Source organism: Apium graveolens, chromosome 5 (assembly GCF_009905375.1).
Source record: "Apium graveolens cultivar Ventura chromosome 5, ASM990537v1, whole genome shotgun sequence".
In the NCBI taxonomy this organism is placed as follows: Eukaryota; Viridiplantae; Streptophyta; class Magnoliopsida; order Apiales; family Apiaceae; genus Apium; species Apium graveolens.
In genome coordinates this window covers 23,368,031-23,383,013 of record NC_133651.1, presented here as the reverse complement: position 1 = coordinate 23,383,013, position 14,983 = coordinate 23,368,031, and the positions used below count along the sequence as shown (strand labels likewise).

Below are 14,983 nucleotides of genomic sequence, written 5' to 3'. Positions count from 1 at the left end.
AAGTACTCCCTTATATCATGGGAGATGTGTTAAAGTATATTGATACTTTCTGACTACTGGGTTCACATAACTAAGTTACCAAAATAGGATTGTGAACTTATAGGCATGAAGTTTTGCGAGATTTATTAGATAAATATGAACAACTGTTGTTCCACCGAACTATCCAGAGTTATATAGTTGATATAATTGAAAAATGTTATCTACCTTATTGAATCATGTTCTATGAGTAAAGCCAAAGCTGAACTAAAATGTTGTGAAATTTGGATCTTGGCTCATTAGAAAGGATATAGAAGATATTCTATCGGAATTAATAGTTAGGGCTATTAATTTGATAAAAATAGTTGGAGATATATATTGCGAATATATATATGAATAATCACTTGAACATAATTTAATGATCATCTGTAGACTAATTCATTTTATGCATTTTAATATTATACATATCAAATGGCAAACAACTCAAACAACTTCTTTTTGCGATCAGTCCTTAAGAAGGGCAGGCTGATAGGAACAAACTTCCTTGATTGGAAAAGGAACTTGAGGATAGTCCTCAGGCAGGATAGAAAGCTCCATGTCATTGATGTTCCTCGCCCTAAACCTCTTCCTGAAGGTGCAACACGTGTTCAACAAGCTACTTATCAGAAGTATATAGATGATGACACGGATGTCACATATTTGATGCTAGCGACTATGAGTCCTAAGCTTCAGAAACAACATGAGCATATGGATTCTTATGTCATGATTGAGCACCTTAAATGTATGTTTAAAGGGTAGGCTCGTAAAAAGAGGTTTGATACAAGGAAAGGTTTGTATGCATGCAAATATGGTGATCGTGATCCGGTTGGACCGCATATTCTGAAGATGATTGGATATATGGAGTACCTTGCTACTCTAGGTTCCGCAATTGGTCCGGAAGCCCAGATAGATATGATCTTATAATCTTTGAACAACAACTATGCTTAGTTTGTAATGAATTACAACATGAATGAGATAGAAAAGACACCTACCGAATTGTTGGCTATGTTAAAAATTGTCGATACCAACATTCAGAAGGCGTCCCCTGCTCCCATAATGATGGTGAACAAAGGGAGTGCCAAAGGGAAAGGTAAATGGAAAGGAAAGAAGAGAATGGGAGCTAAATCTGGTGCTGCTCCTAAAACTACTCCCAAACAGGCTTTGAAGCCTGCAGGTGGTGTTGCAAAGGGTGATACTTGTCACTATTGCAAGAAACCGGGTCATCGGAAGAGAAATTGTCATGTTTTTTGAGGATCTGAAGAAGAAGAAGGCTGTGGGTGCTTCTGATTCAGGTATTTATGTTATAAAAGTTAATTTTTCTACTTCTACTTCATGGGTATTAGATACTGGATGTGGTTCTCATATTTGTATAAATGTGCAGAAACTGCGGGGAAGTAGGACATTGGCAAATGGAGAAGTCGACATACGTGTTGGCAATGAAGCAAAGGTTGTTGCTTTAGCTGCAGGGACTTATCATTTAACGTTGCCCAATGGGTTCATTTTAGAACTAGAGAACTGTTTTTACGTGCCTGCAATTTGCAAAAACATTATTTCGGTTTATTGTTTGGACAACAGAGGTTTTTCATTTTTGATTCAGAATAATAGTTGTTCCTTTTTATTGAATAATGTTATCTATGGGGTTGCACGTTTATTTTATGATTTATATGTTCTTGATCTTGATACTCATGTCTATAATGTAAATAGTAATGATAACAAACGTACTAAGACGATATACTCAAATTAAACATACCTCTGGCATTGCCGTTTAGGCCACATAAATGAGAAATGCATTTCCAAGTTACATCAAGATGGCTACTTGGATAAGTTTGATTTTGGATCATACAAAGAATGCAAATCTTGTCTCATAGGCAAAATGGCTAAAGCTCATTTTACCGGACAAGGTGAAAGGGGCACCGAACGATTAGGACTTATAATAGTGATGTATGTGTCCAATGTGTATGAGGGCAAGAGGTGGCTTTTACTACTTCATTACATTTACTGATGATTTCAGTAGATATCGGTATGTGTACCTTTTGAAGAACAAATCCGATTCTTTTGAAAAGTTCAAAGAATACAAGGCCGAAGTGGAAAAACAAACAAGGGAAAGTATAAAATTTCTAGGATCAGATCGTGGAGGAGAATACTTAAGCCTCGAGTTTAAAGGTTTCTTGAAGGAATGTGGTATCGTATCACAGCTTACTCCTCCTGGAACGCCTCGATGGAACGGAGTTTCTGAGAGGAGAAATCATACCTTGTTGGACATGGTGCGATCGATGTCGAGTCTAGCAAATGTTCCAATAAGTTTTTGGGGTTACGCTCTAGAAACGACTGCATATACACTAAACTGAGTTTCAACTAAATCGATTGAAAAGATTTCATATGAGATATGGACTGAGAAACGTCATAATATGTCATTTATGAAAGTGTGGGGATGCGAAGCGTTTATGAAATGCTTGGTCTCTGACAAGCTAGGAACAAAATTAGATAAATGTTTTTTTGTGGGATATCTTGAAGAAACAAAAGGGTATAGATTCCATAATCCTACTGAGAACAAGGTGTTTGTTACTCGGAGCACTATATTTCTTGAAAGAGCGTTACTTTCCAAAACAAATAGTCGGAGGACTATAAATCTCGATGAAGATCGAGATGTACAAAATAATATTGAACAAGAGTTGGAAAGTAGGAAGAATATAAATCAAGATGTTCCTGCTCCGGAAACACAGGTTGTTCGTAGATCTAGCAGGGCTCGTCATGAGCCAGAGAGATATTTATGGATTTCTCTTGACTCAAGATGATGATGTGATGCTCATAGACAATGATGAGGCTCTTACTTACCAAAAAGCTATGAATAGTCCAGACTCCGAGAGATGACTAGAGGCCATGAAATCCAAGATGGAATCCATGTATCAAAATAAAGTGTGGACTTTAGTTGATCCACCAGAAAGGGTAAAACCTATACGGTGCAAGTGGGTTTTCAAGAAGAAAACTGACATGGATGGTAAAGTACAGACCTATAAGGCGCTACTAGTGGCAAAAGGTTTCAAAAAAATTCATGGTATAGACTATGATGAGACTTTTCACCATTTGTTATGGTCAAGTACGTCAGGATTTTGCTAGCAATAGCTACTTACTACGACTATGAGATTTGACAAATATATGTCAAAATCACTTTTATAAATTGGATCCTTGAAGAGGATGTATACATGATACAACCTGAGGGTTTTGTCGATCCAAAGTTTGCTAAGATGGTCTGTAAGTTTCTTCGATCTATTTATGGATTAAAACAAGCCTCAAGGAGATGGAATCGTCATTTTGATGAAACAATCAAAGGGTTTGGCTTTATACATGACATATTACTAATAGGGAATGACATACCTTCTCTACAAGTTGTTAAGACTTGGTTGGAATATAGTTTCTCGATGAAGGACTTAGGCGATGCTACCTATATATTAAGGATCGAGATCTATAGAGATCAAGGAGAATAATCGGCCTAAGTCAGGGTACATACATTGACAAAGTATTGCAGCATTTTGGGATGCAAGAGGCAAAAAGAGGATATGTCCCAATGTCTCGTGGGATATTGATCTCAAAAGATAGCTACCCTAAATAATTAGATGATAAGGTCTGTATGAGCATAGTTCCATATGCTTCAGCAATTGGATTTATAATATATACGATAATATGTACTCGTCCTGATGTTTCGTATGCCTTGAGCATGACGAGCATATACCATTCTAATCCAGGCGAGGGTCACTAGACAGCTGTCAAGAATATTCTTAAGTACTTAAAGACAACTAATGATTCATTCTTGGTGTATAGAGGAGATGAGAAGCTAGTTGTAAAGGGTTACATTGATGCTAACTTCCAGATAGACAGAGACGATTCAATATCTCAGTCATGTTTTGTGTTTTGCCTTAATGAAGGTGTTGTAAGCTGGAAGAGTTCAAAGCTAGAGACAATAGTTGATTCTAAATGGAAGTTGAGTATATTGATGCTAGTGAAGCAGCCAATGAGGCTGTTTGGATGCAGAAATTTATAACGGGACTTGATGTGGTTCCATCGATCGCAGATCCAGTTGATCTCTATTGCGATAAAAATGGATCCATTGCGAAGGCTAAAGAACCAAGGTCACATTCCAAAGCAAAGTATATACTTGGAAGATATCACCTTCTTCGAGAGATTAATGAGAGAGGAGATATACATATATGTAAAGTGCATACTGATGATAATGTTGCAGACCCACTTACTAAGGCTTTATCGCAGAAGAAGAACGACGGTCATGCAAGTTCCATGGATATTAGATACATGGATGATTGGCTCTAGTGCAAGTGGAAGATTATTAGTGTTTATGCCCTAGAGACAACATTATTATATTTTTTTATGACATTTGGATTATTAATGTTTATGTTCTATTGATTATTCTTTTAATAATTTATTAAGTCTTAATTTACTGCTATATAAATATTAGATTAATAAATGTCCTTGGAATATGATATGAATTCTATACCTCTAAGTACGTGACTTAGAAATGGGAATATGTGAATAGTATCGATATTCCCAAATATCCATAGTCGATATTATTATTAAGGGGCAATAATAATGCATTAATAATAGTGTGTTTGTTGACTGATGATCAAATCTCATTGATCATAGGTATAGTAATACTAAAGTCAAAAACACAAGCATATGTAAATATACATGGTGCTAGATAGACCCAATATGAGATTCTACATGTCTGTTGTGTCATAAGTAATTCTCAAGGTTAAATAATGTAATGGTCCTTCGACTTGAAATCATTATATTTCTATACGATAATTAATATACTTTGATTACATCAAAAGTTGTCTTTGACCTAGTAATGATAAAAGTGAAATTCGTGTATATTAGGAATCGTGTGAGAAATATGAATGATCTAGAAAAGATTTAACCCTCCTAATTTTAGAGAGATATTATTGGCCTCTTGTGTGAGCTAGATATGAAATGCGTGGTGCCGCGCTCAAATGTTAATTTGAAATGATAGTCTACTCATTTATCAAGAAAACCTGGATTAAACCATAAAGAAAATGACACAGAACATGCCTCGAGTTTAATCTATAATATTTGGTTAAAGGAATTATATTATGTTGTATATTATTCACGAAAGGTTTTAATCGATCACCGATTTAATTATTATTACTTGATTAGCAATGATGTATTCCTAGATACCGCTAATTGTTTATAATTTAAATATGAGATATTTAAATTATTTCCAATATAATAATAACCTATAGGGTTGCACAAAGAAAGCTTGGTGGAATTACTTATTATTAATTAAGTTGGACTTAATTAATGGGATAAATGAAATTCGAATTTGTATATTATTAAATTTGAAAGTCAGTTGTTATTTGATAATTGGGTTAGACTTAATTATTAAATAAATAGAATTTTAGATTTTAATAAACTCTAACTTGGATTACGGTTAGGACTGTTTTTGGCCCTTATATATAAAAAATTCTTAAGGCTAAAATTAGGGTTATATTTTTTATTAGATAAAAATATAAAACCATAACAGCTAAAGGTGTGAAAGAGAGGGGGGGAACATGTCTGTTCTTGGTTCTAGTACACGTCCCTCCGTACCAACTTCCGTGTGGATACCTTTATGGCGTAGATTGTTAAGGCGGGATATGTGATGTTCGGTTAAAGTTAGGATCTCCTTTTGACAACCATAAACGTAAAGCTCTTTAAAGTAAACATCTCATCCATGAATTAAATATTGTGTTTTGTAATAAGTGGATTTTATATCTACTTGGAACGCTTCATTACAATCTTAAGTTGGTGTTTTGGACTCAAGTTGTTGGTATCTTTGACGTGTTTTTGTGTTATTGCATTTCAGGCATTAATTAAAGGAAGGAAGAAGCTTTTCAAATAATTATGCTGAAAAAGGATCAGAATTGGAAGCCTAGGCCATTCTCAAGTTGTAGAGAATCTCGTTAGCTTCGCGTGGGCAGTTGAATCGCCTAATTTTGACAAGCAGAACTCAAGATATGGCCAAAAGAAGAAATGTCAGAATTTTTCCAGAATGTCAGCGCGGCCGCGCCAGAACCAGCGCGCCCGCACCGCTGAAAATACTATTTCATCGAGGCGGTGCCCAAAAACAGCGCGCCCGGTTTCTGCCTCAGAATCCTAATTTTAGTCGAAATTGAAGATTTTGAGAGTCCTGGTCATCCTGGAGCCTATATATACCAATAAAAAGACGTCTTTAACAACAAGGAGGCCTGAGAGAGCAATAAGAAGACCTAGAGGGCACGAGAAGGCTACGAAGAAGAAGACTTTCGTTTTCTTTAATATAGTTGATACTTGGATGTTTTTTTTCGATTTGTCTTTAAACCCTAATACTCTTATATTGTTTATTATCATGCTTTCATTGGAACCCATGGTGATGATGCGTTCGATTATGAACTAATCATTATCGTGGGGTTCTAGCGGATTTATTTATAGATTTCTTTAGTTAAATTGTTTCGATACCTTAGTGTGTGGTGATTGTATGATAACCTAGTATTGGTTGTACTTATTCGTCTTATGTGCGTAGCTAACATATAAGATAGCGTGTTAATCTCTATTGAAGCGACAGTGAATATAGAGGTTTAGAACTTGCCATGCTAGCATAGGTTCATGTATTTGTTATGCATTATTCGTAGGTAATTTTAACCATCTTACTTGCCCTATGTAATCACGATAGATAACTTGCGCATTAAACCGTTATATTTTCAATTCTTATAGACATAAAAGGACTAAGCATAATTGGTGTCTATTCAACTTCTATCTCTTTTGTGGATGATTGGTAGTAGGGTATTCGTACAATAAAAGTTGGCGTTTACTAGTTTCGTGTTATCTGATTAGTGTCATCACCATTACATGCTAAGGTTAAGAACAAAAAGGCTATTGAATGAAGTATTTAATAAAGTTAGAATCACATGTTTGTCTCATATAAGTAATTCAACCTCAATTCTCTTAGTTAATGCTATTTAGTATAATCTCTTAGTTTAATCAAAACCCGATTTGTTATTTGTCTTAGCATTGAGCGATAACCATACATTGTTGTATAGGTGCATAAATTGAAGTTAACCTAAACCAGTCTCTGTGGGAACGAATCTGATTTATATCTTTTACTACTTGCGAACTCGTATACTTGCGTGTATTTTAGTACGTGTTTTTTCCCTAACATTTTGCATGAATCATGTGGTGGGTTTCGATTTTATTTTATTTTTACGGTTTTATTTATTATTTCCGTTGTATTTTTATACCCCGAAACCCAACACCGCATTCTCTTCATTTTCCTCGTCATTCACTTCATTTTCCCCATCTTGACCATTCTCCCTCTCATCATCTGCAACATCATTTTGATCATATTCAAAGATTGATCTTTTACATCTCTTCTTTTTAGGAGTGGGTTTTATCCCAACCTTCTTCACCCTTTTTTTCTTAAGCTTAAAAGCTTTTTCTTTATAAATACTCCTTTCCCAACTAGAACTATCAGTACTTTCCTCTTCACAAATCACATTATCATCAACGTCTATAACTGGTGGACTTGAGAGTGGTGCAGTTGGTGTGGCTCTAATTGACAAACCTTCAATACTAACAGATTCTATAATGACAAAAAACATTTCTACATACTGAACTTCTTCATATACAAGACCGGTCATGACCAATACATCAGTATCAGTTTCTAACTTCAACAAGTCATTCATGCCCTTAGTTGGGGCTTTAAAATACAACTCAGCCCCTGCAGAATACGACCAGTAGACTCGGACACCATTGCACCAATTTTAAACATTGACATCAAATTGATATTACAAAAATTAAAGTAATATATTTTATAATCCACAAACTTGGAGTTCGGATTCTCAAAATGACCACCAGAATACATTTTTATAGTAAAAAATGAGGGGTAATCTGCAGTAGACAAGAAACATGCAAACAATAATTTTTTATATAATTATAGCCAAAAGGGAGATACAAGGGACCATTCTAAACAATATCATATGAAAAGTTACATTTTTGGGACCTCTCGATGAGTATAAAACTATAAATCGAATCTCACTTGAAAAAATAAGGGTTCGAACATGTTACCTTTGTAGTTAGGTCACTCGGCAGCCCCATATTTGTGCATATCCTTTCTGGGTCGCATGAACCACACCATCTCCACTCTACAATTAGGGTTCTTTCACAACCCGTTTAGTCTTTTCTTTATAATTAGGGTACACTTTTTGCAAAATTTACTTCACTTTTTAACTCTTCAACAACCCTTATGTATTAAAAAATTGCGTTAATTATCTATAATGCCCTTCAGAATATTATAAAAAAGTTGATTTAACGACTCCTACTTAACGGGAGTTAATGACAGACACCATTATAAAAGGCAGAAACAAAGTCTTGCATCTTTTTTGAAAATTTGTAACTATAGCAATTTTTTTGAAAATGAGTGTAAACTAGGGTCAAACCATGAATTTCCTCTTGATTTTGTAATAAACTTAGGCTCAATAAAGAGGAGATGATATATTCTGCGCTCAGAGTAGCCAATATTTTGAAAATAATTAAAAATAAAACTTCCAATTAACTTCAAAAATAAAATTAATTAAAAATAAATTCAAGATCAGGCCCTTTTCGAGAAATCTCTTCCATATATAATAGAACGTACAAGGGGATAACATTAGTGAGATTTTTTACTCTCATTGAGAATTGAAGGATTTTCTCCTGTATCTATTATAATTAAAAATATTGTTGGCTAGAATCGAATCCCAGTCTACCCATTAGTTCTCACACTATAATACCACTCGTCTTTTATAATTTTAATCAAGCACTCAATATGTGTGTCACTAAATAGTTAAATTTCACTTTCTTATTACAATTCATGAAATAACATTTTTAGTCATGCTTTTCTTTCATATATATATTGATTTAGTTAGCTATATATTTCTAAATAATTAAAGTGGCAATTAAGATAATAATCTTGATCAATATTTAACATATAAATATAGGCATTATACGAAAATTATAAATAAATTAAGACATAACATGTATTTAGTAGATAATGTAATATATTTTTAAGTAACTATCGTATTAAAATCTACGATATTATATATAAGAATTAATTAACAATGTCAAATATTTGTGTTCTCACTAATATGAAAAATAAATAATTTTTTAACGTGTGTTTATTCAATAAAAATTATATTGTTAGAAATTGTATGTTATATAATTTTTAGAAAAAATTGAATGCTAAATGTTAGTTATTTAACAAAATTGACCGCAAAAAATTAAATAACTTAACAAATTTGGGATAAATGGAGTAGTGTTAGTTGTATATGTAATTCAAAAATTTATCCGATTTTTTATTTAAAGCAATGTATTTTGGATTATTTCGAACATAACATCATAATCTACTCGATTTTAAAAAAAACACACAAAATTTGACCAATTTTCATGAATGTATAAGATCTCGATCGAGTTGAAGTGCATTTTTTAATTAGCATATTTAGTAAGTTTGTTTATTGGATCAATGAGAAAGTTATATCAATGAAATAAGGTGTTTATTACAGAATTGCAAGATTGATTTATTGTGATTTGTCATGAACTTGTCCTGATTATCACACGATCGGGTAAAAATACGGGTGTTGTACTCAACCAATTTTTTCCTCATATTTCACTTTGTTAAAACAAAATATACAGTAAAAGCAAAGTTTAAAGTATATGTATGTAATTTTGTAATACAGGAAAATTCTTAAAGAGCAAATTTGATATTCTAATTTATATTTTATGCAGATTAAAAAAAATGTTAATTTATTTTATAATTAAAAAATCTAGCAATTAAGTAACTTGAAAAATGAATTGAATTTACCGATGTTAGATAGTACCCTAATTACAAAAACAAATTGTAAAACATATTTTTTATATAATTAAAATTATATGTAAATTTAATTTTTTTTTTAAATAAAACACTGAATTTCTTGCCAATGTTTAATGCGGTATGAAACTATTTAGTGTTATTATAAAATTATATTCATAGTTGAAATTATAATATATGAATGAAACTTATATACACATTAAAATATATGATTTGATTCGATCTATTTTATCGTATTCTTTCTTTCATATGAATGAAAAGTAATTATATTGATCACATAAATTTCATATTCTTTCATTCATAATAACTTAAAGCATTAGAAATTTAAGTATTAATATTTATGAATATTTTATCGAATTTATAAAAATTTGGCACAAAAAGCCGAAATCTATAATTACTGAAAATGTATATGAAAAAAGGTTGCAATCATTCACAAAAAAATATGATAATTATTAAGATAACGCTGCATTAAATTTTATAGTAGAAATAATATGTACTATAACATCAACCCTAGCACACAATCACATATTCTAAAATACATATCTCATGCATAAATAGTAGATATGCATATATTTGTTAATTAAACACCCTGACAAATATTTAACAACATTATATTGACACTTCAACATGATGAAATTGTGATTGGGCTGATACATCTTTTACATTATGCAACTTGTTTTCATCACACTACATAAATTATAATAAACAATAGCTTATTCGACTTATAGATCACGTACAATCAAAATATTTGTTATCACTAAAATCACTAAGCCTGAAAAAAATAAAAATTATAACACAATAAATCATCAATTTAGAGTCTAAATATTAATTGAACATAAACTATCAACAATATTATTTTTTGTATATTTTAGTTAAATTATTATAGACTATACTTCATTTATTAATTTTAAAAAGTATTAAAATTTTATACACCAAATTTTAATATATTGCTATAAAACAATTCGTGCCTCGTCCCACTGTTATGCTACTTGGTGATAAGATATTAACACTTGACTTTTTCTAACGTATAGTAATCTCCGAGTGGTAATTTAACGATCATAATTGGAGACATGGATAGTGGTGGTTGTACATGAAGTGGGAGGGGGTAATATGGGTCGAAAACTAGACCAATACATCACTTGTTAGGTGAACTTGACCTAACGCGGTCACTAATCACTATCAACTTTATATTAAGCTTTCTGTCCCTGATCTTGTTCACTAAACTTGCATCTTACTTCTCCTTAATAAACTTCCATCTTTTCTTTGGATGAATTTAATATTTATGATGTTATTATTACAAATTAGCAGTGGTCGCAAATTTCTTTCCTATTTTAATACACTGTTTTCATCGTAATAAGATAGTAGTCATTGAATTTTGTTATTCAATATTCCTACTATTGATATTAACATTAATATATTCTCCAAAATTTGTTGAGAATAATAATAAATACGTAATAATAATATACCTATATACAATTAACCAGAACTGGTAAATTAATCATAAAAGTCGAAACAAGATATATAATTAGTGATTATATTGAAATGAGAAAAGAGGATATTATTTAGCTAAATTGAATATTTATAAAAATTAGAGAATCAGCTGAGTTGACAAGTTTTTAAAAAAAAATTAATTTGATTAGAAATAAATTTAATTATTTTTGGAGTTTATTACCCTACATACGTGTTGTGATGGGTTGTAACGATATAAATTTTAGGGTAAAACATGTTGGAATCAAATACGTTCAGAGCTTAACAATGACTCCACCTCAGTTCATCAATGTATACGCATGTGAGAGCAAGAAATAAGAGACTAGGATTAATCTTCACCACTTCTTGAAAATTAAGGTATGTTTTTTTGTATTTTCCATATATCATATTTATCAAGAGTTTATTATTAATAATAAACGTAATTTTCATTTAGATTTCAACATATAGTATAATTACCATATGCTTATTTATAAATATACATGTATATAATTTTAATATTGAGTTTGAGTTAGGTCCTGAGATTGATAGCATATATTTAAACTCAAGACCTAAGCGAAAGTATGATAGGGAATCCCATTTTATGACTCACAGACCTGGAGCCTAGACTCAGGTGTCTTTGCATAAACTCTACCTATATTCATTACCCTAAAACGAGTGTGAAGTCTTTTTTTTTCCTTTTGTAAATTACACGCTCATGAGATTGTCGGGAGCATATCAAAAGAGTTCACAATTTATTTGTTAATTAAAATAAAATTTATACAAATAAATAATTTTGCTCTCATTTAATGAATTACATTAATAAAATATCTTATATACAAACATTAAAGATTACATACTTAAGAAAGGAAACAATCTTTCTTACTAATTCTTAAAAATTACATGAAGAATATTTTTAAAACGCGAATTTTACATTTTTGATGACAGAGGTCAGGTGAAAGATGGAAATCAAAATAACCTGCAGTGTTATTTTTAGAAATACCGATTACACAAAAACAAAGTCTATTTTTAACTTGCTCTCTTGTTCCGTTTTGTAGTGAAATGGGCATTTATTAGTTAACTAATACTAATATGAAATGAGTTGTAGAAAAAACAATATTGTAGTATTGGCAGAAAAAAGAGATAAAATATGGGGGTTTTAGCATAAATTCACAAAGATGTAAAACAAGAAGAATGAGCATAATTAGACATTGAAATTGAAGAACTTGGCTAACTCTAGGCCGTAATTATTACATACATATTGGGGTTAGAAAGTCAGTTTTGTGCCTAACTACTACACAAGATTAAGATAATAAGAATCTTAATTAGAGATAAGATTAATTGATCACAAGCCAATCAAACAACAAAGTATAATTTTAATACTCCCAGTTGTCTATTTGTGTTGCTATTACCTCCCCAGGTGACAGATCCACTTGAATTAGTATCTAATTATAACCATAACATCAAATTGGCTTGTCATTATTGTTCTACTATATTTTACCTTATTATTATAGATGCGGACTTTTCTCACTTGCACAAGTATTAGAAAATACCAGCACTTACTAAAAAAATTACTTTGTAAAATAGCTAATTTATCATAAAAATGAAAAATGATCTTTGAAAAATAATTACTAGCCGTGTATTATATCTTAATAAATAGCCGTGTATAGAGTACCGTAATAATATCGGGTTTTCTATTATGTGCCCAAGGGCACACAATAAGCAATAACTCTCATCAATTTGCTGCATTTTGATTGGTCCTCTAATCATAAATATTGATGAACCCCCTGTTTTTATAATAACTCTATCAATAAAAATATATCAAACTCATAAAATTTAGTATTTATTTTGTGCCCTTGGACACATATTAAAAAGTCCGTAATAATATTTATACATGCACTTCATTTCCGTCCCATTATACATGTTGTCGGGAAAAAAAATGTTTTGGATACAAATGTAAGGTAATATTTTGAAGACTATCCCATTATATGATTTTAAAGTTGATTTATAGTAGTTAAAAATGAGGAAGGGAAATAAAACAATAAACCGTCCACTGGCAGCCACGTACAAGTTGAGAAATCCAATACAAAAAGAAAGAAAGAATGAAAGAAAGAAGAAGGGGGTAATTGGTAAAGGCTAAGCAAAGCACATCGCCACATGGTGCCCCTCCCTTATCCTTACTTATCCTATCCTCTCTTTTCCTCTGGCCCTCGTTTTTATGATGTTCTTGCATTGCATTTAACTACCCCCCCCCCCCCCCCCATCACCTAACTTCTCCTTTTTTATGCCTTACTTTAGTCCAAATTAATTTTATCTGCTCAGTTTAAAATTTTGAAATTCAAATAAAAATAATTCACACTCGGAAGTAATGAGCCCTCATCTTACAAAATTATTTGGTTCCAAATTGTATAATTAGAATCTAAATTGATAATTTCTCTGATATAAAATATTTCCCGGTTATTATAAAAATACCATTCTTTTTCAGAAAAACAACTTACAAATTAGATCCTTCAAGTATCAATTTGAGTGCAAATTAGGTCATTCAAGAATTATCGTGTATATATTAATTTTGAAACCGATCGTGTTAAGCTATTGTTATTGATCATTTATTCGTTATAATTTTTTTTCTATAATCAAAAATCCTAAAGGTAGAAGTGAAGGGGCAAATTAATAACGGATAAAAGACATGATTATATGATTCACAATTATTTTATTTTAACTAGTTAAACACGTTTAAATACCCGCTTTATGTTTGACATTTATACAGCTCGATATACGGGTATCTTTTAAGTGATATCAAGAGATGTTGACTTAAACTTAATCGCTTAAATTTATTCAAAAAAAATATAACGAAAAGGATAATAATAGCTTGTTAATACTCGATAGAAAAATTACTCCAAGACTAATTATAATTTCCAGATAATTAAAATTATGTCCAATAATAAATCTGGCCGGATAAAAGACATGATTATATGATTCACAATTATTTTATTTTAACTAGTTAAACACGTTTAAATACCCGCTTTATGTTTGACATTTATACAGCTCGATATTCGGGTATCTTTTAAGTGATATCAAGAGATGTTGACTTAAACTTAATCGCTTAAATTTATTCAAAAAAATTATAACGAAAAGGATAATAATAGCTTGTTAATACTCGATAGAAAAATTACTCCAAGACTAATTATAATTTCCAGATAATTAAAATTATGTCCAACAATAAATCTGGCCGGATAAAAGACATGATTATATGATTCACAATTATTTTATTTTAACTAGTTAAACACGTTTAAATACCCGCTTTATGTTTGACATTTATACAGCTCGATATTCGGGTATCTTTTAAGTGATATCAAGAGATGTTGACTTAAACTTAATCGCTTAAATTTATTCAAAAAAATTATAACGAAAAGGATAATAATAGCTTGTTAATACTCGATAGAAAAATTACTCCAAGACTAATTATAATTTCCAGATAATTAAAATTATGTCCAACAATAAATCTGGCCATATATGTACACACAGACTGCAGGTTGTAATATACTTGTGTCACTGTGTGTGTGTATAAAATATAAATAAACGAGAATAAATATCTCTATAAGTAACAAAACATAGCACATT

General features: G+C 31.2%; 1 protein-coding gene across 1 annotated transcript; it reads left to right on the top strand.

The window, feature by feature from the left end:
- The first annotated feature begins 447 nt into the window (after positions 1–447).
- On the top strand, positions 448–939 carry LOC141659921 (uncharacterized). The gene is made up of 2 exons (XM_074466858.1): positions 448–666; positions 775–939. Exons 1-2 carry the CDS (start codon positions 448–450, stop codon positions 937–939), a joined length of 384 nt encoding a protein of 127 aa, XP_074322959.1.
- Positions 940–14,983: the final 14,044 nt, after the last annotated feature.

What these genes read in the sequence shown, in the direction of transcription:
- LOC141659921 (XM_074466858.1), top strand. Translation starts at nt 448, where the DNA reads ATGGCAAACAACTCAAACAACTTCTTTTTGCGATCAGTCCTTAAGAAG. An exon ending in ATATAGATGATGACACGGAT is followed by an intron (nt 667 to 774) that starts GTCACATATTTG and finishes TTTAAAGGGTAG; the next exon opens with GCTCGTAAAAAGAGGTTTGA.